General features: G+C 45.0%; 1 protein-coding gene across 2 annotated transcripts in view; it reads right to left on the reverse strand.

Annotated features, from left to right (window-relative positions):
- The window catches only part of JADE1 (jade family PHD finger 1), a 348,115-nt gene that overhangs the window by 19,218 nt on the left and 300,918 nt on the right, over nucleotides 1-27,979 (reverse strand). For both annotated transcript variants that reach the window (XM_030191739.1, XM_030191738.1), the window contains one exon: nucleotides 13,507-13,624. In XM_030191739.1, the coding sequence (XP_030047599.1) occupies nucleotides 13,507-13,624 (118 nt within the window). The remainder of the gene's footprint in view (nucleotides 1-13,506; nucleotides 13,625-27,979) is intronic.

The following is a 27,979-nucleotide window of genomic DNA, read 5'->3' on the forward strand; positions in this document are numbered from 1 at the left end:
AGAAATCCAAAAGCATTTGAATTATTGTGATCTTCTCTTATATATATATATATATATATATATATATATAAGGGGACATTATACTTGAAAGAGACTGTCCATAAAACTGTCGGCCACAAGCCAATGCAAATGAAAGAATGCGTGGCTGAAAACAGAGTGGGATCCTGGATTCATCTGCTGCGACTAAAGAAAAGAAAGGCATAAATTTACCTCTCTTAGCCTCTGCAGCAGATGAATCCAGACCAAAGCAATCCCTAAATAGGGTGGGAAGCCGTCGCTCCCCAAGACTGAAATGCTGCTCTAAAAAGAGCTTCCACGCGCGCAGCCACATCCACTCTATAATGTTTCGAAAAGGTATGCAACGAAGCCCAAGTAGCCGCCTGACAATGTTCATCTAACGGAAGGACACCTGTTTCTGCTCAAGAGGTCAACTGGGCTCAAGTAGAATGGGTACTCAGTTCCTCCGGCAGAGATCGACCAGCCAACACGTACGCCGATGCAATCACCTCCCTAAGCCAGTGAGCAATAGTCTGCTTTGATACAGCGTTGCCCCGTCGTGAACACGAGAGAAGAACACAGAGATGATCCGAGTATCGAAAATCCATGGACATCTGCAAATATCGAATAAGAACTCTGAACATCCAGCAGTCGAAGAATCGTAAAATATGCAGGGTAATCGTCCTTTTGAAACAAATGAAGGAAGAAAGGCTGATTAAGATGAAATGCCAAAACGACCTTCGGCAGAAGAGACACCACCATATGGAAAGTTACACCAGTCTCAGAACACTGTAGAAAAGGATCCCGACATGACAAAGCCTGAATCTCCGAGACTCGCCAGGCTGACGTGATCGCCACCAAGAACACCACTTTTAGGGTAAGATCTGTGCAACGGCTCAAAAGGTGCTGCTAGCATTGCCTGGAGCATCAAATTCAAGCTCCAGGCGGGGCACGACAGGCACCATGGAGGCCACAGGTGAAGATCGCACCACATCCAGATGAGCTGCCACGGAAGATCCCAACAGATGCCCCTGGTAGCAGGCGAGAGCTGCCACATGAACATGGAGAGAGGCCAAAATCTGGGAAACTGAAGCCCCCAAAGGCAGCCATGCATGCAGTGCACACCATGCCACAAAGGTGCACCACTCCTGAGCATACGCTGTTGTTGTAGAAGTAAAGCAGTGATCACTGCGTCAGAATAGCCCTTCTTTCTCAATCTGGATTTCTTATTTGTGACATTTATAGCCCACATTATCCCAAACAAGTTTCAGTTCAATGTGGCTTACAATAAACAGTATAGGATACATAACAAAGAATAATGCATAAGAAAGTAATTTGTTGTAAAAATCCAATTTTACAATACAATATCATAAACATACTGGGATAGCTTTCTCAAGAGCCAGGCCTGTAAGACCATAGCGGGAGGGATCCTCCATCAGCACCGGATCCCAATGCAGAAGATCCAGTGACAATGGAAGACAAAAAGGAGGTGCCACCAGCATTTGAATCAAGTCCGCGTACCAAGGGTACCGCAGCCAATCCAGAGCTACCATCACTACCCAACCTGGTGCCGCCTGATTCTGTGTAGCACCCAGCCAATGAGGGGCCACAGAGGGAAGACGTACAGCAGCGTCAACTCTGGCCATATTACTAACACTGGTTCTGCAAGTTCGTTTTTCATTTCTATCAGTACTCTGGGATGAATACCATCCGGTCCAGGCGATTTGCTACTCTTCAATTTGCCAAACTGCCCCATTATATCTTACAAGTTTACAGAGATTTCATTCAGTTTCTCTGACTCGTCAGCAGTGAATACCATTTCTTGCACCGGTATCTCTCTGCTATGGCCTTGTCTTCCCTGAGTGCCCCTTTTACCCCTTGGTCATCTAACGATCCAACTGATTCTTTTGCTGGCTTCTTGCTTTTATGTTTAAGTCTTTTTATTAATTGGTATTCTCAAAAAATAGGTACATTCATGTACTGTAACCATAGCACATCACAATGTAATACAACATGTTAACTTCTGGTAACTATTACTTTCAACTCGATGTCTGGGTATTTCTTTTAACAACCTATTCTACCCCTCAGTCCCTCCCTCCCCCCTCCCCATCCCTTCCCTCTTATCCCCCCTCCCTTCCTCCCTCTTCTATTCCTCAGTTTAGTGGCATCCCAGCATAGCAGGGTCTCCCAAGGTCACACATGTTAGTCAATTAAGTAATCTGCTCCTGGCTGCTGGTTGAAGAGTGTCCCAAAAATTGCTCCAGATGCTTGTCAGGTGTTTACCCGCAACAGATTCAAAGTCTTGTACTCCATGTCTTTCTAATTTCAACATTTCTATCATTTGTACCCTCCATTGGGCCAAAGTTGGGCTTGCACTCTCTCTCCAGTTTGTCAGTATTACTCTTTTCCCCTGCAACAACGCTCTTTGCAAAAACCCCTTCAAGCCCGGTACTCGGAGACCTACATTTTTAAAGTCTTCAAATAAAAGCAAGGGTTGTAATGGCACTGTACAGTTCCAATACTTCTCAATGGCTCCTACCACCACTCTCCAGAAGCTCTGCACCTGCGGACATAGCCAAAACATATGGCTTAAAGTAGCTGGATCTTGTCCACATTTCAGGCATGCCCCAGAGGCTCCGAACCCTGCCTTAAATGCTCGATTAGGCGCCACATAAAGTCTCAGTGCAAACCTGTACTGCAGCTCCCAGTCACGAGGGAACGTGGCGCTTTTCCGTATGCTAGTCAGGAATCCTGTAAACAGCGTCTACGGCACTTCCTCTTTGAGGTCTGACTTCCACTTTTGTGCATAGCCTTTGTAATTAATATCCTCCGTCGAGTCTAGGAGGTTTCTGTGAAAGAATCTCAGCGGCACCATATTCTGTGCCCCCAATGTCAGCGCCGAGCTTATAACCTCCTGCACATCTTCGCATAAATTCACCCAGCCCAATGAGTGTATATAATGTCTCACTTGATAATATGCAAGGGAGTCCGCCCTCTGTAGCCCAAACTCTCGCTGCAGCTCAGACAGTGCCTTAAGCTGTCCTTCCTCATCCAGTATCTGATATAGATATTGAATCCCTCGCGAGTGCCAATCCGCAAATGTTCTAGAAGAGGTCCCCACCGGAAAGTCCGGGTTGTGTTTAAGTGGCAGAAAAGGGGTCGCCGCTGGTGAGAATCCGTGCCGCCGACACAGCCATCTCCATGCTTCCCGTGCTGAGTTGACAAATGGGTTTTTCCTGATTTCCAGCCGCGGCCTCCTCCCCGTGGTGTGCAGCAGCCATCCCAGGTGCTCCCCTGGAGACAGCAGGGTCTCAATATCAGTTGGCATGAAGTTCTGTGTACCAGCCAGCCAGTCTCTAATGTGCCTTAGTATGCAGGACACCCCCAAGTACCTTACATTCAGCAGCCCCATTCCCCCATGGGCCCTAGGCTTCTGCAGCACCGATATTGGTAATCTGGGGCGCCGGCCTTTCCACAGGAATTCCTGAATCAGTTGAGACAACCTCCTCTCCTCCCTCCTCCGCATAAATAGTGGCAACATTTGAAATAGGTAAAGCCACTTAGGCGCTATCAACATATTAAACAGCGCTATACGGCCCATTAACGATATGGGGTAGGCGCCCCAGAGTTGCAGAAGCCTACGAGTCTCCATCAGCAGTGGCAATACATTGAGTTTATACAATGTTGACAAGTCCCCTGACACCCGGACTCCTAAGTATTTAATGTTACCTTCTGCCCACCCCAGCGGGAATTCCTGGTTCCAACTATCCCTTGTTCTCTCTCCCAGTGGCAACCCCTGTGATTTGGTGAGGTTAAGTTTAAAGCCTGAAAGGTTCCCATATGTTTGCAGCACCTCTAGTAGACAGTACAAGGATGAATGACCCTCATCTAGGAGCAAGAGTAAATCGTCTGCGTATGCAAGAATTTTTGTTGCTACCCCTTGGATTCTTATTCCCTTTATTCCTTCTTCTGCCCGCACCTTGCACAGCAACGGTTCCAATGAGAGCACAAATAGCAGAGGGGACAAGGGGCAACCCTGCCTTGTCCCACACTCTATATCTAGTTCCCGGGTTCTAACCCCATTTATTATAAGCATTGCCTTTGGTGATGAATATAGTGTTCGTATGGCCTGTAGGACCCAACCCGTTATTCCTACCCACTGCAACGTTTCAAACATGAAGGGCCAGAGCACCCTGTCAAAGGCACGCTCTGCGTCTAAACTAGCTACAAGACCACCCTTCCCCTCCGCCGCTGTATAGATCACAGTTGCTAACAATTTACGCACATTAAGCACTGACTGTCGCCCTCTAACAAATCCCACCTGGCTATCATGTACCAGCTGGGGCAGCAAGGGAGCCAATCTATCTGCTAGTATGCGGGACAGAATTTTAAGGTCTACGTTGATCAATGATATCGGCCTATACGATCCGGGGCTCAACCGATCTTTCCCTCCCTTTGGTATTAGGCTAATTAGTGCTGTGTTCGCCTGTGGGGGTAAAGTTTTGCGTTCTATCACTTCCATATAATATTCCCATAGCGGCCCTACCAACTGGTTCCCCAATAGCTTATAAAATTCGCCCGAATAGCCATCTGGTCCGGGTGCCGAGAATAGTTTCAATGCCTTAATAGCTCTCTGGAGTTCTTTAGCTGTTATCGGCTCGTTTAGCCCTGCTGCCTCCTCCGCAGTGAGTTGTGGTATCTCCGAATTTCTCAGATAGGTTCTTATTGCCTCTAAGTTCCCTTCCCCCCCTTGATATAGTGCTGCAAAATGACCCCAGAGTGTCTCAGCTATGTCTTCTGCTCGTCTTCACCTGCCCCGCACTGTCTTTAATGGCTACAATGAAGTGAGACCCACGGGCTCCCTTCACCATCCTTGCTAAGCGCCCCCCTGCTATATCTCCATATTTGTACATCTTGTATTTCCTATATATTAGGGAACGGGTCATTCGCTCATGTAGCAACTCATTCAAGGCTACTCGCGCCACCATCAGCGCTTCATAATTCCCTGTGGTGGGCGACTTTATATGCCGCCGCTTTGCCTCTCTGAACCGGTGCTCTCTGTCTATAATACCTTTTGCAATGCGGCGGTTACGCTGACTGACATATGCAATTATGTGTCCCCTTATGACTGCCTTTCCCGCTGCCCAGAAGAGCACTGGGTCATCTGTGTGCTGCGCATTAAATGTGCAGTAGTCCTCCCACTTTGCAAGCAAGTACTTCTTAAAGTCTGCCGAGTGGTAAAGGTAAGCTGGGAACCTCCAGTTCCCCTGCGCTCTGTAGTATGCCTGCGCTTCAAAATCCACCCATATCATTGCATGATCTGAAAGACCCTCCGGCCCTATTTTAGCCCCTTGTACTTGGCTGAAAAGTTCCTGCGAGAGGAGGATATAATCTAATCTAGAGTGGGTTCTATGGGCCCTGGAGATATGTGTGTAGTCCTTCTCGTCCAGATTTAGCAGCCGCCACGCATCTACCAGTCCCGCTAGCCTGCAGAAGGACTCCAGCAATGAGGGGCCAGATGAAGTCCCTTTGTGTCTAGGCCCTGAGTGATCCATTTCCCAGTCATAAACCTGGTTCATGTCCCCTGCCACTATTATAGGCAATTCTGGATACTGTTGACACTTAGCCAACAGCTGAGAATAAAAAGCCTTATTGGTTCCCGTAGGTGCATAAACTGCTATCAGAAGCCGATCCCTACCTTGTAGCTTGAGTTTGACCCCCACATATTTCCCTTCTGTGTCTGTAAACAGCGGTGTAACTTGACAAGCTAGGGCCTTGTGAATTAGAATGGCCACCCCTCCCTTTCTACCTTTTGCTGGTGAGCAGTGTACTTCTCCCACCCATTGCCTTTTCAATTTTTCACTTTCCTCTTGTGAGAGTCTGGTCTCCTGAATACAAGCTACCTGAGCCCCATGGCGTTTCAGCGCATCTAGAATCTTAGTTCTTTTTACTGGGGACGTGACCCCGCAGACATTCCAGGAGACCACCCTTACCTCTCCTCTCTGTTTCTTAGTCAGGAGCAATACTTTGTTTCTCTGACCGTTTTCTCAATACGTTGCTCCAGGGGCGCCCAGCCTCCCCCCCAGAGCTTTGCTGTTCCCAGCTATCCAGCACTCTTAATTTATTCTCTGCATATTGACCCTGACTTTCCTGCCTCGAGTTCCCTGCGTGTGAAGTGCCACGTGGTTCCAAAATTCTACCCCCTCCTCCCTCCCCTCCATCCCCCCCTTCCCCCCCTCCCTCCTCCCCTCCTTCCCCGTGCAACTGTAGTTCTGGGTCCATATTCCTACAGACCTAGAGTCACTTCAATGCTAGTGGCCCCCCCACCTCTGTAGCTTGTCCAAAGCACCCAGGTTTCCACCCCTTACTGTATGTTTGTTTCCAACCATTATTACACTGAAAAATAACAATTTCACAGGTTCTTTGTCATACCTAATCACAGGAACTTCACTTAACGTTATTACTGTCATGGATATTGTTCACATTCTTTTCTATCTCATTTATGAACGCTGAGGCCCCTGCCACTTCTTCGAAAGACCTCCATCGTCCCTCGTGCTTGATCTTGAGAATGGCTGGGTAAATCAGCATGAATTGAATGCGTGCCTCATGCAGTCTCTTGCACAGCGGGGTAAAGTTTCTCCTCCTTCCCTGCAACTGTGCCGAGTAATCCTGGAATATTCGAACTGTGTGTCCGTCATATTGAGTAGAGTCTCTCTTCATCCGGTATCCCTGCAAGATTTCCACCTTGTGTAAATAATTGTGTACTTTCAGTATAATTGCTCTCGGAGCCTGTCTTCCTTCTTGTTTCCTGCCCACGCGATGGATCCGCTCCAGGCATAGCGGTCCCGCATGGTCCGAGAGCGCAAACTCTTCTTTTAGCCATTTTTCTATTGTGGTGCACAGTACACCATCTCCCACTGATTCCGGGACGCCAATGATCCTAAGGTTTGCTCTCCTTGACCTATTTTCTAGGTCGTCTAGAGCCGACGCCATATTTTCGATCTTTCCCAATGCTCGCTCCAGCTTTTGAGCTGCCGGCGTCTCTGCATCCTCCAGCGCTGAGACCCTCCGTTCCAGCTCCGTTGCTCTTTGCGTTGTTTCGCCTAGCAGCGTTTCCATATTTGCTAGCCGCCCTTCCAGCCGCTCCCATCTCGGCTCCATTGCCTTCTCCACCGCCGCGGTGAGTTGCGATAGCTGTTCCAGGGAGAACACGGGGGTTTCCGGCGTTTGTTTTGCTTCTGCCGCGCTTTCCGCGCTTCGGGCCTTCTCCTTCTCCTTTTCTTTTTTCTGCCCTCTACTCGCCATTGCTTTCCCCGATGTTTCTATAAATTTGTCCATCTGCTGTACGCTACTTTCGTTTAGTGCTCCGTTGGTTTCCTTCCTGTATTTAAATTGGTTTTAAGGTTTCCACAGTGAATTAAGAGGTGTTGGGGCCTAAGAGAGCCTGAGAACACGTCTCACTCCCTCTACAGCATCACGTGACTCGGCTTCTTGCTTTTAATATACCTAAAAGTTTTTACTATGTGTTTTTGCCTCCAACACAAACTTTTCCAGGTCTTTCTTTGCCTCCCTTATCAATCTTTGCATTTGACTTGCCATTCCTTACAATGTTTCCTATATTTTCAGTTGAATCCGCCTTCCATATTCTGAAGGATTTTCTTTGAGCTCTAATAGCTTGCTTCACCTCACTTTTTAACCATGCTGGCTGTCATTTGCCCTTCCTTCCTCATTTTTTAGTACATGGATTCTGTCTGGACTGAGCTTCGAGGATGGTATGTTTGAACAGCTTCCATGCCTGATGTAAATTTTCGATCTTTGCCGCCGATGACCCAATCCAGAACTGAAGAAGCACTATCATCCAAGAGGTGACAGAGGCTTTCCTGGAAGGACGATGCTTGAATCAGCCAGTGATCTAAGTAGGGTGAACCCAGACCCCTTCCCGTTGCAGAAACACCACCACTACTACCATCACCTTGGAAAAGGTTCTAGGAGCTGTTGATAGATCCAAAGGCATTGTCTTGAATTGAAAACGTTTGTTGAGGACAGCAAAGAGCAGAAAGCGCCAATGCAGAGGCCAAATGGGTTATGTGGAAGTATGTCTCTCAGATCCAAAGAAAGAATTCTCCTGGATCCACTGCTGTTATTACCAAACCCAAATTCTTCATGAGGAAATGCAGAAACCCAAAGAAAATGTTTCAGCCATTTTAGATCAAGCACTGGACTAAAGGATCCTCCTTTCTTTGGCACAACAAGGGCAAGATCATCATTCCATCTATTTTGTTGTGCCACAGAAAGGAGGATCCTTTAGTCCAGTACTCAATCTAAAATGGCTGAAACATTTTCTTTGGGTTTCCTCGAATCACATTGGTCCAAACAGTCCACCAGAGAAGGGGGACTAAAGGATCCTCCTTTCTTTGGCACAACAAGGGCAAGATCATCATTCCATCTATTTTGTTGTGCCAAAGAAAGGAGGATCCTTTAGTCCAGTGCTCGATCTAAAATGGCTGAAACATTTTCTTTGGGTTTCCTCGAATCACATTGGTCCAAATAGTCCACCAGAGAAGGGTTTGTTGCAATTCTGGGATGATCAAGATGGCATTCTTCAGATTCCCCATGGCCTGACACCACTGAGAAGCCAGAGTCCACTGGGCACTTTACAAATGGAGGCATACACATATGCAGTGGAGGCAATGAGGCCTAACAACCTCAACATCTGCCAAGCTGTGACCCGACTAGCTATGCAAATAAGCGCATCCATCCTTACTTGAAAAAGTAAGCCTGAACTGTGTCTAGCAGGGCTCCAATACTGTATATTCCAATTTCTGCACTGGGAGCAGGTGGAAGTTTGGGTATTTGATTACAAACTCTAGTAGCTCCAAAACCCAAGTAGTTCTCTGCATTGATTCTTGAGCACCTTCCCTTGATGTACTCTTGACCAGCCAATCATTCACATAGATACCTCCTGTGATTTGGATGCATCTGAATGTGGGTGTAAGCATCTAAGTCCAGAGAGCACAGCCTATTGTTTTTCTGAAACATGTGGAGGATGCCCAGGAAAGTCATCCTGAATTTTTCTTTGACCAGCTATTTGTTCAGGGCCCTTAAGTCTAGGATAACACGAAATCTCTCTGTCTTTTTGGGCACTAGGAAGTACTTGGAATAGAATCCCTTCCCTTCTTCCTCTAGTGGAACGGGTTTGACCATGTGAGCCTCTAAAAGGGAAGAGATTTTCTTTGCAAGCACTTCTTGATACTGCAAACTGAAATTTGAAGCTCTTGGTGGGCAATTTGGAGGATGCTGACACCAACTGAGGGAGTAATCAACCTGGACTATTTGAGTACCCACTGGCCTGAGCTTAGAAGGGGGCCACCTTTCCTGGAAAAAAATTCAGACCAGTAGGTCATCTGGGACAGATACTTTTAGCTCATCTCCTCCTTTGACTGGGGAACTAGCTAGAACTTTTGGGGTCGCTGTTGCCGAGAACAGAAGTGCAGAGGCTGGGCCTGCTGGGTAGGGCAGGACGAGGGAGTGAACCTAGGCCTTTAAGAGTAGTAGGCACTCTCAATTTCCACCCAAAAACCTTTGAGAAGTAGAGGTCATAGAAGGAGTGGGCAGAGAAAGGGGGGAAAGGGGAAATGGGCCTTGATATACTGCCTGTGGTATTTTGCAACTACATTCAACGCGGTTTACATATATACAGGTACTTATTTTGTACCTGGGGCAATGGAGGATTAAGTGACTTGCCCACAGTCACAAGGAGCTGCAATTGATGAAATCAGTTCTCTTCTTTATGAGGTCTGCCACCTCCTCCACCTTATCTCCAAAAAATGATTGTCACCTCAAAAAGGCATGTCCGCCAACTTTTCCTGAACCACTGACTTGAGGTCCAAGACATGCAGCCATGACAGTCTGTGCACCTATGGCGGAAATTCTAGATGTCACGTCAAAAGCATCAAAAGTTGGCCAAGCTATGTGCTTATGACACTCTGTCTCCTTAGAAGCTAACTGGCAAAGTTCTGTAGCCTGCTCCAAAGGGAGTGTGTATGCAAACTCTAGCACACTGTGCACCAATTTCTTCCATTAAATGCTCATGTACAGCTGGTAAGACTGGATGCGAGAAACGAGTATCAAGTCTTCAAACACTTCTCCCAAAAGACTCCAGATTATGAGCATCCCTGCCAGTGAAGATGAGGCATGGGTCTCTGAACGTCTGGCTCTTGAGAGGAGGATTCAACCACCATTGAATAATGTGGAAGCTGCGGCTTCTTGATTTCGGGAGCAGTTTGAACTTCATACCATAGTCAGCTTTATTTGGAACAGCCTACACTGGAATGGCCTGTGCCATTTTCCTCAAAAAAAAAACAAAAAAAAAAACAAAAACAAACAAAAAAAAACTTACAAAACAGCTTCTCTGGGGGAGACAACTTCTTTTTCTGTGGTGGTGAAGGGTCTGAAGGTAGACCAACAGGTCCCTCCCCCTAAAAGGTCTTCTGGTTCCAGATCAGACCTCCCAGGAGCAGCTCAATTCTGACTCAGCAAAATACTCATGGGATGTGAGTCTGTGTCTGCCTCGGACCACTGGACACACGACCAGGCTTTGGGCGAGAGCACCTAGGTATGGGTCCCTTTCTGAACGTTGGGGTTGCTTCCTCCCCTGACAAACTGAAAAAGAGCACCGCATCAGTCGGTGCCAGCTCCGATGCCCGACAAGAAACCAGCATTTACAAACACCCACAGGGCATGGGTCTTCAGGATGGGCCACAGCGGCATCATAGATGGTACCAGCACCCGTAATGCCTCAGCATCACCCTGAGCTAGGATGCGCCTCAGCTCCTCCTGTAACGTGACCTGGAGCTGCTCCTCGAGGATAGGCACTGGTAAAAGCGGGGCCTGCGTCAGTATGGAGACAGTCTGCAAAGATGTACAAGCTGAATTAGAGGCAGAATCCCAGCTTCTGAGACATTGACACAAGCACCGCTTCCACAGAGGAAGCGATTCTCAAAGCGTCAATGTTTCTCAGGTATTGCCAATGCCAGTAATTCCAGTGCTGGTACCGTGCTTTGAGGAAGAGCAATGTCCACGCTTCTTTGCCTTTGCTTGGTGCCATGAGGACGATGTGGAATCCTCATGGGTCCTCCGTGTCGAGTCTGATGATGTTCAGCCTGAGTGGACACTACCAACACCAGATGTCGAGGCAAATGGAGACCATCTCCCATGTATCTCCAGCGGTTGATGCAGCTCTGATGCTATTGGGGGTCGATGTCTCTAATGCCAATAAGCCCAGACTTCAGCACGCCAAAAAAATCTTACGCTGGGCCTTTATTCTTCTGTATACTTTTCAGCGTTTGAGAACAGAATCTACAGAGAGAGGGTAAGGCCCTAACTGCACTGTGTACACTTCTTAAACCTGCTGGAAGGATTTTTGTGAGATATCTGGGAAAATAGCCAAAGTGAAATCAAACGGCTCAGTCTTTTGTCATTTTTTAAGTAGTGACCCAGTGCTCAGGCATAAGCGGGCTGCTAAAAAGAAGGGAAACTTTAAAGAGCTGCAAAAACTAAAGAAAACTATAGGGAAGGAATAAAATATATGTAAATATATGCCGCTCAACTTAAAAACTATTTATGAACTAACTTTCGTAAATCACTGAAAACCCACCTCTTCAACAAGGCATACCACAAAGATCAGCCAATGCAAATGTAACACATCTCCACTTTACTTATAATCAGAACTGTTTCTCTCTTATACCTGCTGAATTTCTTGATTAATTCAATTGTTTAAATTCTATTATGTCAACCATGTTCTCTATGTAACAATAATTATCTTCCAATCTATTTTCTAATAATAACGATACATTGTAAGCCACATTGAGCCTGCAAATAGGTGGGAAAATGTGGGATACAAATGCAATAAATAAATAAAACCGCTTTCAAGGTAACTATAGAAAGGCAGTATACCAAATCCCATCCCCTTTCCCTATATAAAATATTAAAGGGTCCCCTGCTACTCACATGAAAAAGAAGGGAAGACAAAAAAAAAAAAAAAAGTATGAAAACCACAAGTCAGAGATGAGAAGGGCACATGTCTGAAATACTCAGTGGAAAAGAAACTGTGTCCCATGCGAGTCAAGCAGGTGGAAAGGAACGTATGCATGGTGGGGGCCTGCCAAAGGCTTCTAGAAGTAACAGAATGCTGGGCAGCATCTGCACCAAGGCACCATGAGAAGATAATGTCCTGCTTGTCCTCGGAGAAAATTCATCTCACTTACATATAATGAAATATATAACAAAAAATATGAACGGCAATACAATCATATAAATTAATAACATACAATCAAAAGTTGACCATTAGGAATAGCCTAATGGTTAGAGCAGCAGGCCACAAACCAGGGAAGCCATGGTTCAAATTCCACTGCCACTATGTGCGTGTGATCTTGTCCAAGCCACTTAAACCTCCACTGCCTCAGGTACAGTTAGACCAAAGCCCTCTGGAGACGGGAAAAAGCCTAGTGTATCCGAATGCAACTCACCTTGAGCTATTGATGAAAAACACATCAGCTAGAATCCAAAATTTCTTCCTATTCACCATATATTTTATACTGCTTGTCTGTTACTCTAATATGGTGATTCTGCATTTAACATGGTTCAAAGTAACTTTTTATCCACTAAGTTTATGAAAGGCAGCATATAAATTAAATTGAAAATAAGAGAATAGACAAGAAGTTAGCCAAAAGGCTTCAAAAAAGCTTAGGCATCTATGACTCCTTCACAGTATATGTAACAGGACTGGAAGAAAAAAGCAAAACAAAGAAGTGGGGCCACTATAGAGCACTCTAAGTGCAGACTTCAAATCTTTACCAGAAAGCTCTAAACAGCTGGGTTTCAACTTAGTCCTCTTAACACACACAGCCAGTCTGATGTTCAGGAGATCCACTATGAATATACATAAGAGAAATCTGTATAGAATCTGTATACAATTGAGGTTGTGCAGGTATGTTCTTCATTGGCATCTTGAAAACCTTACTGGCTGGGTGGTTGTCCAGGGGACCAGCTTGAGAACTACTGCTTTAGAATACATTCTGTCTGGTGCCATGCAATTTCCTTGATAGCTGAACTGCTTGTCAATTCCTGATACATCTGAGGGATAATTAATTTCTAGCATTTAAACCCGAAGTATTAACAAAAAAGAAAACTTCTGAACATTTCAGTTGGCATGTATGGTTAAAAAGCATAAACATACTTCAAGTTTGTTTTTACTGATCCATGTAATGTATGCTTGAATAAAATTAAGTCAATACTTTCAGCAATCCAGACAGCAAGTGCCATAAAAAGGGTGCTATGTTGCCTTGCCTCCCTCTATGGAGTGGTAGTGTTCAAGTTACTTATCCTTGAGAAAATTCTTTCAAATACCGGGTATTGATGCCATTTGTTTTGTTGATCTTGGTTCTAGAAGTGGTTACACCTTTCTGAATGTAAGTCTGTAGGTAAATTTGATAAATTTCATCAACATACCTGAATTTGTTTCTTGCTGCATAAATTTCGTATACATGTTAAATATCTGCTCCTGGACTTTGCAAACAGACCGCTTAATTTTTTCCCTTCGAGTCACCATATAAGTGAGATTACGAACCTACAGGACAGAAAAGAGAAATGTCTTCACTTAAGAAAATGCAGACATTGAACTCTTCCTCACTAAAAAATTGCCACCATCTATATCACCATAATACAAGCTTTTCTATTAAGACCCACAGGAGCAGGATGAGGTCAAAGTTTTCCCTTTGCAATAAAAATCAAATTGTTATTTCATGGATGGAGGCTGCGTTGAATGGGACATTGGTTATTTAACTCTGTAGATAGTTTAGAGAGAATGACACAGGGACAAAGTTTTTCCCCGTCCCCATGGGTTCTGTCTCCATTCCCACCCCATCCCTGCAGGTCTTGTCTCCATGGGCTCTGTCTTCATCTGAAGAAGCCTCGAATACTTATGATTTTATATTTACATTATTTTATTAAAGTATAAAAAGGAACAATATGCTGTACAATTGTTTATAAATCACAAATAGAAAACAATAACGAGCAACTATAATAAACATCCTCCACCACCACCCTCTTCCCTTCCAACCCCAACAATAGCTGACTTCTACTACCCCAAGGAACCCTAATCCACCCTGTTAAAATGTTCCAGGGTACAAAATACAATTCATTCTGTATGCCCTAGTGGGGGAGTAATATGCCCCGTTATGATTTTTTAATCTCTGGATGAACAATAAGTCATCAACAACCTCAGGATTCAGTCTAGATCTTCTGTCTTCCACAGTCCTTCCTGCAATAGAAAATGTCTTCTCAGAAGATGTGCTGGTAGCAGGAATGTACATGATCCCCATGCAAGTTTTGCCAGCTGTGGCTAGCACTTTTGCTTCTTTTTCCAAAAAAATGAAATCACTACCACCTGCATCACTCGAACATAAATAACTGTACAATTCATTAACATCCTTCAAAGTAGAGAATAACAAGGGGACAAAGTTTGTTCCTATTCCCATGGGCTCTGTCCCGATCCCCGCCCCATGGTATCTGTCCCCGTGGGCTCTGTTCCTGTGTCATTCTCTAAGTCTAGAGCAGTCTACTTATTTAGGGCCCTGTTTACTAAGCTGCACTGTAGGCGTGCAAATGTTTTAGCAAGTGCTAAAAAGTTAGCATGCCTACAACATGGCTTAGTAAACAGGGCCCTTAGAGTCTTCCAGGACATATATCAAGCTACAATGAATCTGAAAAAAATATATAATTTTTTTTTTTAATAGAAATGTTCCCTTCTGTGGCCTAAGATAAACATTTTTCCCAGTGTGGCTTATGGTATGAATGAGGGAGGCCATTTTTACAGCTGGAGGTCCTTATCTTACCTGTTGGTGCCTTAAAAAAAAATGTTTTTCTTCAAATATTTTCTTCTTAGGCCCTATTTATCTGGAGAATTTCTTTGTGGGCAAATCTACTCTGGAAATCTTACCTGGTTCCTTATGGATGGAAGATGAAATAAAGATCCTAGTGTGTATCCTTAGTTCTATAAAGCTTTTTCCTTAGTTTGATTAAATGTAAGCTACTTTTCTCTCCATGATATGGACTAGATGCAAGCCCCAAATTCTGTTTTCTCTGTGTTTTTTATTATTTTTTTTTATGTACTGCATATTCTAGAATTTTTGTTTGTGTTGTTAATTCATATAATTGATAAAAAATGATTAAACTCTCTAATGGTTAATCTTATGGTGTCAAAGTACAATTTTTCCCAGATATTCCTCAGTAGATCCAAGAAAATAACAAATTTCTTGCAATGCAACATGAAGTTCTGGCTTTAGGTGCCTGATTTCAATTCTGTGATATATTTTCATGACAATATATAGTTGCTGGAACTCTCAGGGATTGGTGGGTAGCACAGGCTAAGTTATAGAAAGATATTTTAAATTTTAGATGTATAAATCTACAGCAATTTATCTTCTATGTTACTTTTGATCTCTCTCTGATAATTATGGACTATCTATCCTAACCTGACAAATTTACTAAGAACTAAGTTTTATTCTCTTTTAGAATGGTTATGATCTTTCTGTACAAAGACTGGTTTTTGTTGGCATTACTTTTCAATAATAAAAATGAATAAATAAAAACTGTGTGGCAAGCAAGACCTTCAGGTTGCTTAAATGAGGCTACTTCATAACTTCTTATTTTGATGGTTAAGCACTACTGTCTATACATAATTACTGCAACATGTAATTATACCAAGTTATAGGAAGATTGCTTCAGGAGCTGATGCTACTAGACCACTGTAGGTAGAGCTCTGGGTCCAGTGGCAGCTCCACTAACCTTAAGTGAGGCTCCCTGATTATCGTCCCATCTTGCTTTCTGAGCTGTCTTTCTTATGGTGGTGCTATTCTTGTGATACTGTGAGAATGGTGCAGAAGTTCAGGTATCATATGGTGGTAAAAGAAAAACAGGTGCCAACTCCTGAAAGAGGATTTCTTCATGCCAAAGCACTTGTTTGTTTTGATGGCAGTCCACTATAAATAACCAGGTATTAGACACCAACTTTGGATTAAGTCTAGCAGACACATCTAGAATTAAGTAATGCTATAGTACATATGATATCACATTATAACAATACTGCTAAACATGGCATGCAGTAGCATTTCAAATTATTAATACTGTACAATTTTACTCACAGCAGGCATAGCCTCAAGACCTATATTTTCTCTACATAGTCTCTCAAGGAAAACTGCAAGAGCTAGAAGAAAGAGGATACAGAAAATTCTTGGCCAAGCTGTAACTTTGCTTTCTCTGAGGACAAGCAAGACAAATAGATTACCAAACACAAACAGGGACTTGCAACAGGCAAAGTCAACCAGAAACCAATTAAACCAAAATTAATATAAAATCTTGTAGTGCACATGCAGCCTGAAACAGAACAGAGTGGGCTAGGAGGGTGGAGCTGGATTCTAGAAATCAAGCAAATTCAGTAGAACTGTGACAGAAACAGTTGTTGCAATGGGAATCCTGCTCAAGGCAGTTGTGAGATGTAAATGTATAGACTGAAGACTATGCTGCAGCTCTGCGTATCTCAACAGAGGCCGATTTCAAGTGGGCTACCGATGCAGCCATGGCTCAGACACTGTGAGCTGTATTATGGTCCTACAGAGTAAGCCCAGCCTGGGCATAAGTGAAGAAGACTTTGTCTGCAAGCCAACTGGATAAAGTGCATTTACCAACAGCTATTCCCATTCTGTTTGGGCCAAAAGAAAAAAAACAAAAAAGCTAGGTGGATTGTCTAGGTCGCAGCAGACAGAAGGCCAAGGCTTGCTTGCAGTGCACTTTCACCAGGATGGGCATGAGGTTTTGGGAAGAATGTTGGAAGGACAATTAACTGATTAAGATGGAACTCCGACGGATGTGGAAAACTACTCTGTTCTGATAAACTTTGTGTAAGGTGGATCTGCTACTAGGGTCTGAAGCTCACTGACTCCACCAAAAACAAGACCTTCCAAGGTCAGATACTTCAGTTGGCAAGAGTCACTTGGCTCAAAAGGAGCTTTCATCAGCTAGGTAAGAACAATGTTGAGGTCCTATGACACAGGAGATTGGATGCGGGGCTCTCTCAAAAGCAAACCTTGCATAAAGCAAATTAAAGGTTCCACAGAGATGGGCTTACCTTCTAAATGATGAAGGTAAGCACTAATCACACAGAGATGAACCCTTACATAATTGGTTGGTAAACCAGACTCAGAAAGGTGTAGAAAGTACTCAAGTAGTTCTTGTGTAAAGACAAGAAAATGGATCTAGGACTTTGTCCTCACACCAGGTATAATACTTCTAAGTGGAAGAGGTTTGCTATCTCTTAGCAGAGTCTTACCTGGAAGCCAGCAGGACCCTGGAAACACCTTCAGGCAGTTGAGATGCAGATTCTACACTCTCAGTATTCAAGTTGTGAGGGCCAGGCATAAGAAGTTGGTATGCAGAAGAGCTCCCATGTTCTGGGTGATGAGGATCTGCAAACACTCCAGTCTCCAAGGTTCTTTGGTGGTTAACGCCAGAAGAAGAAACAACCATATCTATCTCAGCCTTTAATGTGCAATGAAGATCATGGTTTCCTTATCCTGCTTGATTTCAGCAGCATCTTCTTCAACTGGAGGGATAGGAGAATATGTATACAGAAGGCCCTTCCCTCAATCCAGGTGAAAGGCATCCAAGGCTATTCTGCTGCAGTACTAAAAGCTTTTTGTTGAGATGAGTGGAATGAGTGGCAAAAAGGTCTACTGAGAGGTCTTGGAAGACCTAAGCAATGCCCAGGTTGACAGACCACTCGTGCTGTTAAATCCCCTTCTCAGTCTGTCCACAAGACTGTTGTCTTTGCTCACCAGGTATGTGGCCTTGAGTAGCATGCCATGGATGAAGGCAACTGCCACATCCCGACTGCTTCCTGACACAAAGATAGGACCCTGCACCTCCTGCTTGTTCACATAGTACATAGCAACTTGACTGCCTGATTAGAATAATTTGGTGCAACAGCTGATCTCTGAAAATCTTTAGAGCACTCCAAATCGCCCACAGCTCCAGGAGACTGATGTAGAGCTGGGTCTCCTGAGCGAACTGGTGATCTTGGGTGTGAAACCCATCTACTTGAGCACCTCAGCCACATCTGTGGTCAGGATTTTGTGGGGAGGAGACGTTTGGAATGCTAGTCCCAGAATCAGTTTGCTCTGAACTGTCCATCACAGAAGTAACTCCGTTAACGTTGAAGTGACAGATGACCATCCTCTAAAGCCCCCTTGGCCTGACACAATTGGGAATTTAGGGTCCAATGGGCAACCTACAAAAGGTGGTGTGACATATAGCATGGAAGCCATGAAATCAAGAACTTCAACATCTGCCGAGCTGTGCTGAACCTGTCAAGCGATGCAAATGAGAGCATCTGCTCTAGCCTAAGGAAGGTAGGCCCAAGCCTGAACCATGCCTAGCATGGCTGCAATGAACTCCAATTGTTGAACTGGGAGACGGTGGGACTTTGGATAGTTGATAATAAACCCTAGTAACTCCAACACCCAAATACTTCTCCATACTGAATTTTTTTTAGCATCTTCTCTTGATGGGCTTTTCATCAGCCAATTGTCCAAGTAGGGAAACACATGCATGCCCAGTCTAAATAGCGACACTGTGACTTACTGCAAGACACTTTGTAAATACTCTGGGAGCAGATAAGAGGCATCACTTCCAGTACAGCAGAACGCAGTACTGGAAGTAATGTTTCCCTACTCAAAATCTGATACCTCCTGTGACTTGGATATATCTGAATGTAGGTGTAAGCATCTTTAAGTCCAGAGAGCATAGCTATTCATTTTCCTGAATCACAGGGAGAAGGGCACCCAAGGAAATCATCCTAAATTTTTCTTTGAACAGATATTTGTTCAGGGCCTTTAGGTCTAGGACTGGATGAAATACTCATGCCTTTTTAGGCCCAAGGAAATACTTGGAATAAAATATCTTTCCTTCTTCTCCTGGTGGAACGGGTTCAACCACATAGTCCTTTAGAAGGGAAGACAGCTCCTCTGCAAGTATTACCTGAAACTGATAGCTGAGTTTTGATGCTCTTGAAGGGAAATTTGGAGGAGGCTGATGCCAATAAAGGTTGTGACCCTTCAGAACTATTTGAAGATCCCATCTGTCTGAGGTTGTAGTCCCACGCTGCTCGGAAAAACATTCCGCCTCCCTCTGACTGCTAGGCTGTCTAGGACGGGAACTTTCATGGTGGCTAAACTTTGTTGGAGCCAGTCAAAAGCTTGTCCCCTGCTTAGAATGGAGAGCTAGCTTGGGCTTCTGAGTCCACTGCTGCCAAGGGTGGGAGCACAGGGCCTGGGACTGTTGGGGAGAATGAGCTGAGGAAGTGTATCTATGCCTTTCAGAGTATTAAGACCCCTTTCTGACTACTGCCCCATAACCTCTGAAAACTGGAGGCTGTAAAAGGAGTGGGCCAAGGCAGAGACTTGATGGTATCAGATCATTTGTTGATGAGGTCAGCGAACACCTCCACCTTGTCCCCAAAAAGGTTCTCTCCTCGACAAGGGATGTCTGCCAGCTTTTCCTGAACTGCAGGTCCTAGATCTGAGATTTGCAGCCGAGAGAGTCTGGACATACCAATGCTTAAGGTTGAAACACTCAATGCCATACTGAAAGCATCACAGGTTGCCTGGGCCTCGTGCTTTCAACACTCCTTCTGCTTGGCTACTAGCTGGCGGTGTCAAATAATTAACTAATCATTCCAAGACATAGCCCTCCATAATTTTAATAAAAAGTGGAATGGATGCCACAGGATGACAGTTGCTGACCTCGGATAAACTGGTCTTCAAATTCTTTGGCACTGGTGCAAGTACTATATCTCCACCTATAGAAGGAAAATTGCTTATAGCAAGATGGTAATTTAACCACTCAGTCAGAAGAGTTAAAATTGTAGGGAAGCTTACTTCCATCAGTTACGGTGGACAACTGTCCAAGCAGCAAAAAAAAATTTTCACGTATTTTAAATAAAGTTCTATTTTATCAAACTGACACAGAAAACCTGCTGAAGTATCTGTAGCTATCATACTATCAAAAAGAGATAGGCCATCAGAATAGGAAAGCTGTTCCTTGACTGACAAAATGTTTTCCATTCAAAAAACAAAGCTAAGTCAAAAGCAGATGGAGAAGCAGAATCAGTAGTATTCACATTAGAATTTAGGTTGTCAAAATTAAAGTAATATTCTAAGCTCAGTACCTATCAGCTTAGAATTCTCCTCCAGTTTTTTTGTAGACAGAAGTAATTTATACAGTAGCGTGATAGTGGATACTATCATGCCACTGTAATCTGTTGTCTGTTGAAGGATACTTCCACCATAGCCTCTATAGTTTTCTACAGGCTCGTTTTGAGTCCAATAATTCGAAGTCAAACTATTTATCAGAATATCTCAGGATCTTAATTTTGGTTTTGATAGGCACCAGTTTGTATAAAATATTATTACCCATTTAATGACAACTACCTAGAAAATCCTCCACAATAGAAACTGGTCTCCAAGCTTAAGACTGGCCTTGCAGTATGTGTGTTCTGCATGGTCTGCTGGGATGGTGTAAAAGCCAGATCTCTTTCAGATCTAAGTACAACCTTAAGACTGGAGCGCGTCTTTGTTTTGACGACCGCTGCTGCTTACAGTATGCAGCGATCACAAGCCATAACCCAGCGCTGCGGTTCTCTATTCCCCTCTTTCCATGGCAAATCTTCAAGTATTTTTATAGAGAACTATGTTTATTGTCATCAAGAAGAAAACAGCAGGCATCTAGCGCGCCAATGAAAACCACAATACATCACTGGAAATAACAAAGCAACTTCTGGAGTACTGACAAATATATTTTGGAAAATAACCCCCCCCCCCCCCCTTCAGAGACCCTTGAAAATTCCACCAGCCCCCACAACTGCTCTTAGATCTTCCCTCCCCTCCACCCCCCAAGAGGAGAGAATGCAAACCTCCTTTGATATTGTTTTTGACAAACGGAGATGGCTGCTGCAGTGGGACTGGCTTCAACTTTATAGTCATACCATCTCCTGTGGACCAGATAAGCTTATCCCATGTCCCCTCATTTAACCTCAACTCTTATCTGTTTTCAGTTTTTGCACAGTATAAGCGATCACAAGAACAAAATATAAGAAAGAATAGCTGAGAGCTAGCCTCCTCCCAAAATTGAGAGAAGGGTTCATTTAGGACGATAATGACAAAGTGTAAAGGGGGGTGGGGGGGGGGAACGTTTCTCTAATTTATCTTCCCACAATAGGAAGAAATTTAATAAAAATGATCTGACCACGGAACTCTGGCAGCTTCCTGAAACGAACAGTAGCAACAATTATCTACTAAAGAAGAAGAGAATGCCACTAGATCTAACTGATGTTCGTTCTCATACGTAGGAATATTAACTTTACAAATAAAACTCAGACCCTGCATAACAGAGTAAAAATTTGAAACCTGTAAATTGGCGTGGTCATTTAAATGTAAATTAATGTCCCCACCTAGAACGGTATTCAGTTCTCTGACATTACAAACCATGACATGACCCTCTAAGGTCAGTCTTCTAAGGAAATGCAATCTGCAGCCAATTGGATATAGTGCATTTCCGATGGCGACCCCCATCCTATTGGGATCTAAAGAAACAAAACTGGGCGGATTGTCTGGGGTCCTTGTCCGCTCCATGTAGTAGGCCAATGCTCTCATGCAAACCAAGATGTGCAAGCTGCTTTCGCCAGAATGGGCATGAGGTTGAGGAAATAATGTTGGCAAGACAATCGACTGGTTCAGATTGAACATGACACCATATTCGGCAGAAATTTAGGGTACGTGTGGAGGAATACTCTATTGTGATGAAACTTAGTATAAGGTGCATCCACTACTAAGGCCTGAAGCTCACTGACCCTACAAGCTGAAGTAACCGCCATAAAAAATATGACCTTCCAGGTCAATGAAACTTGGTATAAAGGTGTATCTACTACCAAGGAATGAAGCTCACTGACACTACAAGCTGAAGTAACCGCCATCAAAAATATGACCTTCCAGGTCAATGAAACTTGGTATAAAGGTGCATCGACTACCAAGGAATGAAGCTCACTGACCCTAAGAGCTGAAGTAACAGTCACCAAGAAAATTACCCTCCAGGTCAAGCACTTCAGATGACAGGAATTCAGTGGCTCAAAAGAAGCTTTCATCAGCTGGGTGAGAACAATGTTGAGATCATATGACATTGTAGGAGTATTTGCTGTGATCTCACCCACCCGGTGTGCACATGAGAGCACCTTTACAGCCAACTTGGACGCTGCAACCTTTCACCTATATGTCTGACTACCAACTGTGCAGAAGTCAGCATTTCAGCTTGTAATAGATTTACTGAAGCCTGCACCACCTCCAAGGTCACTCTGTATCGGGGGAGAATGCATGTCCCTGAGAGAGAGAGAGCTTACGAGATAAGACGGACAATGGAAGCTTCATACAGATGCTGGGAGTACATGGTGGGATTATTTCTGATTGGCTCCCAGAAAACTGATGGGTCGGAGAAGCGGGAACAGAAGGGGAAGAAAGCTAGAGTTGGCGGGAAGAAGGAGGAAGAAAGAACAGAAGGAAAGAACAGAAGAAAAGAAGAGGAGAGGACTTGCATTTCTGCAAGCACCTGATTTACCTGAGAGACTTACTGATAATACCTGGCAAAGCTTTTCCCCAGGTTACAGCTGTCTACAGGATCTATACTGAGTCTGTATCATCTGTTGCTGAGCAAGACAAGTGCATCACCTAAGCTCGTGGGACCTTGCTGAGACATTCAGCTGAGGTATCGGAAGGAACCTGATCTGGTGACCGGAACGGTGAGATCATAGCTTACTTCCTTCAAGCTGGGTTAGATAATTGGTCTGTGCTCGGACCCCTCAGATGCGTGACGTCAGGATTTATGATCTCTACTCGCTGTTAGCCTAGTATAAGATTTGTGTGGTAATCATTAGGATCTCGGTATTGTGTTTATCTGTCATTACAGATTAGCCAATAGGATAATCATAGTTATTCTCTATATTTTTGGTATCATTGTGCATGCAATCAGGAATTGCTGATGCTATAAGCTGATAAGGATTTTTCTATATTTTTGTATATAACACTGTATAAATAAACTAATATATTCCATTGGTCTGTCCGTTATTTTCCATGTAGCGAATGTCGGGCGGAGGCCACACCCCCTAGACATAAGCGAGTACGTATGTAGGAATTGGCCTCTTACAAAATCTATATAACCACCTACAAATTGGGGGCGTTCGTCCGGGACGGTTGGTGCAGGAATAGCAGAAGTTAAGCCTTTTTCTGGGTCTTTTCAGAAGGCTGGTTTAATCTTCTGTTTCTCTTTGCACGAACTGCAGTTCCACCCTAGCTGACGGCAGACCTTTGTTTATACAGCTGTGTTTTATTGCTGTAATTGGTTGACAGATTTATTACTCTGAGCTCCAAAAGAGAAATAACGGTTTCTCTAACTCTCTGTCAGGAAGGAAAACAGGGTGTGTTTAGTCTTTAACATGGCGACCGGCACGGTTGGCACATTGCCTGAAATGCTCCTAAGTGAACAGGAGAAGGGCGTGCTGAAAATATTACTGCCACTCTCTCATAGTAAGACGAAACCAGCACCTCCTACAGTAGAGTCTGTACGTGCTTTATTTAGTAGCAGTTCACCAAATAGCTCAGAAGTATATGCTACGGTTTTAAATACAATTATAAAAGAGTAACAGCATTTGTCGCAATGGATGCTTTGTGAACTGGGCGTGTCTCTTTTGGCAGTTAAAGACTCTTTGATGAATGAGATAAGAGAGGTATCTGTACCTCTAACAGATCGCATAGCGGATTTGCAGTTAGATTTGTCCCAGACTAGGGAAACTGTCCAGGAGCGAGACAGCGAGTTAGCTGCATTACGAGTTGATTTAGAGACTGCCAAATCTGCTTTAGCAGGGACCAGTGTAAGCCCCGCCCCACCTCACTCCTCTGAAGAGATGTGTACGGAGTGCCAGACACTGCATGATAAGTGTAAAACTTTGCAGTGTGACCTATCTGATTGTGAAGCACGTAATTACACATTAAAGCAAGAAATTGCCCAGTACCTCGTGTCTTTTGATTCGTTGCAAGAGAAATTTTCTCGTTTGACTGGTGCTTTACACAACCAGACTAGGGAAACAGATAAGTTGCAGACATTATATCGGGAGCTAAAACAGGTCTCAGAAGGTGTTCAGAGTGAGTTGCGCAGGGAGCTAGTGACCACTCAAGAAGAATCTGTGTCTGTGTTTCAAGATTGGCACGCGGCCAAGCTAGAGTTGGCGGAGTTAAAAGAGAAGCAGGAGACAGTCTCACTGCAATTACAATGTACAGTGAAGGACAGAGATTCATTGTCTAAAGCATTAGATGAGTGCACTGTAAAGATTTCCACAATGCAGCAAGAGCTTACGCACATGGCGCAGGAAGAAGTACCGTATACCTTAGAGTTCCCCGACAGTTTTGCTGCGGGTCACCCAAGCCCGGCTCCCGAAATGAACCGTTACGTGAGCCGGGAGGGACCCGAGTTAAACACACCCCGCCCCTCTGTACAATCCAGCCCCATAGTGGCTGGTGACCGAAGCAGCAGACCCGAGACAGTGACACACCCATTGGGGGCACGGGATCAGGGACGGCCTGCTGAAATCATCAGCTCACTTGGTCAGGTGCCTAGCTCAGGGTTTCAGCCTTCGGCAGATCCACCCAGTTTTAGCAATACACCTGCCCCGAGGTTCTCTACACCTGGTAGTGATCAGCGGCATGTCAGGCCGGAACCCAAGAAAGGAATGTCTATGGAGAGGCAAGCATATATTATAAAGATGCTACGCACCGTAATAGCGCCTTTTAAAGAGTCTGCCTCGGTATCCATAGAAACCCATCTTAAGGCAGTGCATGAACTCCTGCAGACCATGCACGTCTCTTCTGAGGATGACATCAGAGCCCTCCTCAAATGGACCTTTAGCACCGAGTGCCATGAAGTTCTAGATTTGATCATGTCCGATAACCCCGATTTACGGTCAGTGGAGCAAGCCTTAGCGAAGCGCTACGGTCTCTTTGCCAACTCTCTTGAAGCTAAGCGTGCAGCGTATACTATTAGTTGTAATCCGGAGGAGAGTCCGCGGGAGTGGGCCCATCGCTTGAAGCGTGCATTTTACCAAGGGGGGGTGCCGCCTGATTCTAAAGATCTTGAATTTGGTGATTTCAGGGAACTTTTTATACAGGGTCTGCCTGATCCGATAAAGATTCCATTGGCAGGAAAAAACGCAGAACCCTATTCCAGCCTTCTAAAGCAGGCTGAAGGAATTTTTGAAATCTGCCGCGCCAAGCCAATCGCAGAGACTCCGAAACCGGCATCCAAGAGTCGCAACAGGGTGATACCACCCGCTGTTTGTGCGGTCACTTCCACGCTTTCTCTGGAAAACAAAGCGCCGAGACCAACTACGCCGCCGGGCTCTCAGGCCCTGCCGCGGGATGCAGCGCCTCCTATTGCACAGGAGGGACAGCAACAACCTAAAAGAAGCGGTTTAATCAGAAGAAGTGGAATGCAGAGAAGATCCGTGCTATGCAAGCTCAGCTGGACCAATTGATGGCAAGATGTTCAATCGCGGAGTCTAGCAGTGTACCTAAGACACCTTCATCTCATAAAAAGGTCAAATTCCAGAAGCAGAAGGACCAGTCTTCTAGACCGCCGACCCCTCCGGGGCTGAGTGTTAAATCTGTTGAGGTGGAACAGCCATCCTCTTCGGAGGAAGAACAAGCATGACTAGACGTGGCCACGAAACCTGTTACCGCAAGCGTCCCCACTGTCCACGTGGATGCGTTGTCGTCCATCAGTGAGGAGTCCCCCGTGAACCATGCTGCGTCGCAGCCCTCGAACCCGGAAGGGCCTCTTTCAAAAGACTCATCCCAGGAAGTCAGGTATTTTCTAGGTAAGCTTATATCTAAAGGTTACAGATATACCGTGGAGTTGTTAATTCAACAAGTACTTTCCTGTGAAGGTCTCCTGGATACAGCATCAGAGGTGACTTTGGTCACCCAGGGCCTGTTTCAGAAACTCGAGGCATCTCTAGGGGGGGGTCAGGATGTGCTGCGTGTCACACCGTGCGACTTGTCACTGGTGGCCTATGGCAATCAAAGTATTGGAACTGTGGGACAGGTTTGGCTATCTTTACAGCTTGGACAGATGACCGTCAGGCACCCTGCCATCATCACTACCAGTGAGGGTGAAGAATTTCTGATTGGAAATGACCTTTTGAAGAGATTTCGGCCTGTTTTGGATTATGACGAGGAAACGATCTGGTCTAAGGTCACTCGACCCCTTAAATATGTGCGAGGGAGATACTGGCGTACAGTCGGTGATGCCAGCTCTGTGGAGCTACAGGACACTCCCCTGCGGACTGATCTCCGGTGTTCCGCGGATCCGCCCATGCGGGAGCCTCCGTTGACAGAGGCACCAAAAGGGGGTCAGAAGCATGAAGAGCTGGTGCAACAAGCGGACCATCTAGAGATTGTTTCACAGGACACAGCATCACCTGAAATCTCATCTCCTATCTCTGGTCCTGATTTTGCTCATCCTTGCAAGGTGACTGTCATCACCCAGAAAGGTGATGAATTCACCATACCAGTTCAGGTGGCTAACACCCAATTGCTTCAAGCTACTTTACTGTTCACTAGTGATCTCTCCTACATCAGTGACTCGTTGTACAGCCAAATTCGTAAGTCTGTACAACTTCCCTTCAGCAGATGTTCCTCTACTTCGGTACAGGTACCGGGACAAGGCTCCAAGCCGCTTGACGGAATATGTGGCCTTCCCTTGACTGTGGGAAAGAAGGCATTCACTCACCACTTCTCTATTGTCCGGGGCGTGAGGGAACCCTTATGTTTGGGGTCAGATTGCCTTGCACGACTGGGAGTTTATGTGGACCTGGTGAATCTAGTCCTGTGGAGTAGAATGCAGAACAACCCAGTGGAACTTGAACCTACGGCTGTTTGTTTGAAGTCTGGACAGACCATTCCCCAGGTCTGTGAGGTAGTCTGTGACAAGGATGTAACCATTCCAGGTAGGGTACGGGATTTTTCCCTCAAGCTTCGTCTCGCTCAAGGACAACGTCTGCTGGATGAGGTTGTGTTCTTTAACCCACATGCCCACTTTCGAGACCTTGGATTGGCAATTGGTGTTCTGCCATGTTTGGAGGTCACCGGTACCACCTTATACCTGTTGGTCACATAGTAACATAGTAACATAGTAGATGACGGCAGAAAAAGACCTGCACGGTCCATCTAGTCTGCCCACGATAAACTCATATGTGTATACCTTACCCTGATTTGTACCTGTCTTTTTCAGGGCACAGCCGTATAAATCTGTGCAGCAGTATTTCCCATCTCCCAACCACCAGTCCCTCCTCCCATCACCGGCTCCGGCACAGACCCCGTATAAAAAGTCTGCCCTCCCCCATCCTAGCCTCTCAACCACCAACCCCTCTTCCCCCTGCCACCCAATTTCAGTTAAGCTTCTGTGGATCCATTCCTTCTGCACAGGATTCCTTTATGCCTGTCCCACGCATGCTTGAATTCCGTTACTGTTTTCATCTCCACCACCTCCCGCGGGAGGGCATTCCAAGCGTTCACCACCCTCTCCGTGAAGAAATACTTCCTGACATCTTTCCTGAGTCTGCCCCCCTTCAATCTCATTTCATGTCCTCTCGTTCTACCGCCTTCCCATCTCCGGAAAAGATTCGTTTGCGGATTAATACCTTTCAAATATTTGAACGTCTGTATCATATCACCCCTGTTCCTCCTTTCCTCCAGAGTATACATGTTCAGGTCAGCAAGCCTCTCTTCATACGTCTTGGAACGCAACTCCCATACCATCCTCGTAGCTTTTC

This window comes from Microcaecilia unicolor, chromosome 2, assembly GCF_901765095.1.
Source record: "Microcaecilia unicolor chromosome 2, aMicUni1.1, whole genome shotgun sequence".
Classification (NCBI taxonomy): domain Eukaryota; kingdom Metazoa; phylum Chordata; class Amphibia; order Gymnophiona; family Siphonopidae; genus Microcaecilia; species Microcaecilia unicolor.